The sequence below is a fragment of the Chenopodium album genome, chromosome 5, assembly GCF_948465745.1.
Source record: "Chenopodium album chromosome 5, dcCheAlbu1.1, whole genome shotgun sequence".
In the NCBI taxonomy this organism is placed as follows: Eukaryota; Viridiplantae; Streptophyta; class Magnoliopsida; order Caryophyllales; family Amaranthaceae; genus Chenopodium; species Chenopodium album.
The window spans coordinates 8,118,689-8,120,985 of NC_137838.1; the positions used below are offsets into that span (position 1 = coordinate 8,118,689).

General features: G+C 33.5%; 1 protein-coding gene across 1 annotated transcript; it reads left to right on the top strand.

Annotated features, from left to right (window-relative positions):
- The first annotated feature begins 828 nt into the window (after positions 1-828).
- LOC145632524 (CRIB domain-containing protein RIC6-like) lies at positions 829-1,967 on the top strand. The gene is made up of 4 exons (XM_081684893.1): positions 829-886; positions 1,001-1,101; positions 1,198-1,252; positions 1,359-1,967. Exons 1-4 carry the CDS (start codon positions 829-831, stop codon positions 1,913-1,915), a joined length of 771 nt encoding a protein of 256 aa, XP_081541019.1. The 3' UTR covers positions 1,916-1,967.
- The last annotated feature ends 330 nt before the right edge of the window (positions 1,968-2,297 follow it).

Genomic DNA, 2,297 nt, shown 5'->3' on the forward strand with positions numbered 1-2,297 from the left:
AGGATAATTCTTTTTATGACTAATTTGATGAATAATATCGCAAATTTGTTTCTATTATAAGGTGAGAATGCCATTTTTTCCATTGGCATTTTTAAAATTTTGATGTATTTTGCTTAATTTTACATGTTACGCAACATTATCAATATCTAATAGAGTATAAAACATATTCACGGGCCTCATACATTGGGATAATCATACGTTAATACAATAAAAAAAAATCACAAACATCTAAAAAATAAAAATGCATGTTGTTTTTGCATCATTATGTAAGATAAAATTGATAAATGCTTGTTTATTTGTTTTAAGTGCTCAAGAAATTAAACATGAAAACATGGAAACATGTTAGTAATGAATTCATATATGTTGAAAAAATTAAAAGGTCAACTCATAAAAACAAGGAGGAAAAAACTCTAATGGAAAAGTTCAAATCTTTCCATGTTTTAATGAAAAAAGACTAATTTTTTTTAGTATTATGCTTAAATTAATTAATATGTTGAAGGTCTTCGTGGTTTCCACTCCAAGAAAAAGGAATCAATCAATTAATAATTTATATTTGACAAAATATATGATTGGAGATTTTTGACAACGGTATTTGATAAACTCTGTTTTATTACAAGATCTTGTTAGTTGGAAGGAATAAGATGTTAATTTATTAATTTTAATATTATTGAGGGAAAAAAAAAATGTACATGTAAAAACATGAACATGAATTTCTCCTCCCCTTTTGCAGATTAGCTAGATTATTACATGAACAGTTAGCTTGTATCGAAATTTGCTAACGAACGTACGTTGTTTCGAAAATTTTCTATCGTGTTTGATCCATCGACGATGTCAATGAAGATGAAGGGACTTCTCAAAGGTCTTAGATACATTTCAACAATTTTTGGTAAGTTTTTTTTGTTGATTTTTTTTTTTTTTTTTTTTTTTTTTTTTTTTTTTTTTTTGGGTTTAATGTGGAATATAATTCTTAGTATTTGCAAATTTATTGGTAATAATGTAGATGAAGAACAAGAGACAGAAATGCAAATTGGGTTTCCAACTGATGTAAAGCATGTTGCTCATATTGGTTGGGATGGTCCAACTGCGAATTCGCCGAGCTGGGTATTGTAACAATTTATTTCATATATATATATATATCAGTTGAAAGTATGATCGGATTAGTTATGATTGAATTTGAATCTTTCGTGTGTTCCGTAGATTAATCAATTCAAAGACGGAGAAGGAGGAGGAGGTGGAGGAGGAGCTTTGAATGGTAAGAAATTAGATGACAAATGTAATTTTAAGTCTAAATACTCTCTTCGTCCGGAAATAATAATTACCTGGATATGAAACACGTGTTATGTTTCGTTTTTGTGTAGTTGATCAACAAAATGGACCTAGAACACGGGGTCTAGTCCAAGAAAAACGATTCTCTACAAGTTCGGATTCACCCATTGAGTCTCCCTCTCGAAAGAAGTCCGACAAGCCTAGGGGATCGAGGCGTGCTAACTCAACTCCCTCTGCTGCTGTCGAATCCCCCAGAAGGTCATTAACAAAGCAGCAGTCGCCTCAGCAGCAGCAACAACAACAGCAACAACAGCAGCAGCAGGTCCTCCGAACAGCAGAAGGTGAGTCAACCTCAGTGAGCCAAAAAACCTCCTCACGCCGGAAAAAGACCAAGACTAGCTCATCTCGAACATCAACCAAGTCCAAGTCTACAGCCCCACCAGTCGTCGAGTTTTCACACTTCTCGGACCCTGGTGTAGGAGGAGGAAACAGCAGCAGAAACACTGCTACTGCCGGAGGCAGTGCAGATCATACACCACCACGTCGATCGAAAGGCAAAGATACATGCCAAGGTTCACTTATGAAAGCAACAGAGCAAGAAGATCAGAAGGCATTGGATGATATTTCTAGAGGAATTCATGCAATGTAAAAATAGTCTCATCATCAAGTGTAATGTATATTTTTCTGTACACATTTTATCTTTTTACCTCCCCTTTTTTTGGCAAACTTTGGTTTAGAATCTCTTCTATTCCTTACAAGTTGCAACAGATTGATAGTTGTATTCTTTGATTGGAAGTAAATAGAACAAGAAAAAATCTTCTTAGCCAAGTTGTATTCTTCGCTTATAGCATGTAAAACCCGAATTTTCAGCTAGCAATAGTGTTACTTAATTCGCAGTGTGCTTTTAATACCCTAATGGATACGGTAACACATCTCATCACCAAATGTGTTAAACTGGTATAAATTTATAATACCATATCTATTTCGTAGTTTGTGAAATTAATAAATTATTCAAACCTGTCAAAATTTAT

Coding starts and splice junctions, on each gene's coding strand:
- LOC145632524 (XM_081684893.1), top strand. CDS start 829: ATGTCAATGAAGATGAAGGGACTTCTCAAAGGTCTTAGATACATTTCA. Junction 887..1,000: donor ATACATTTCAACAATTTTTG/GTAAGTTTTTTT, acceptor GTAATAATGTAG/ATGAAGAACAAGAGACAGAA. Junction 1,253..1,358: donor TGGAGGAGGAGCTTTGAATG/GTAAGAAATTAG, acceptor GTTTTTGTGTAG/TTGATCAACAAAATGGACCT.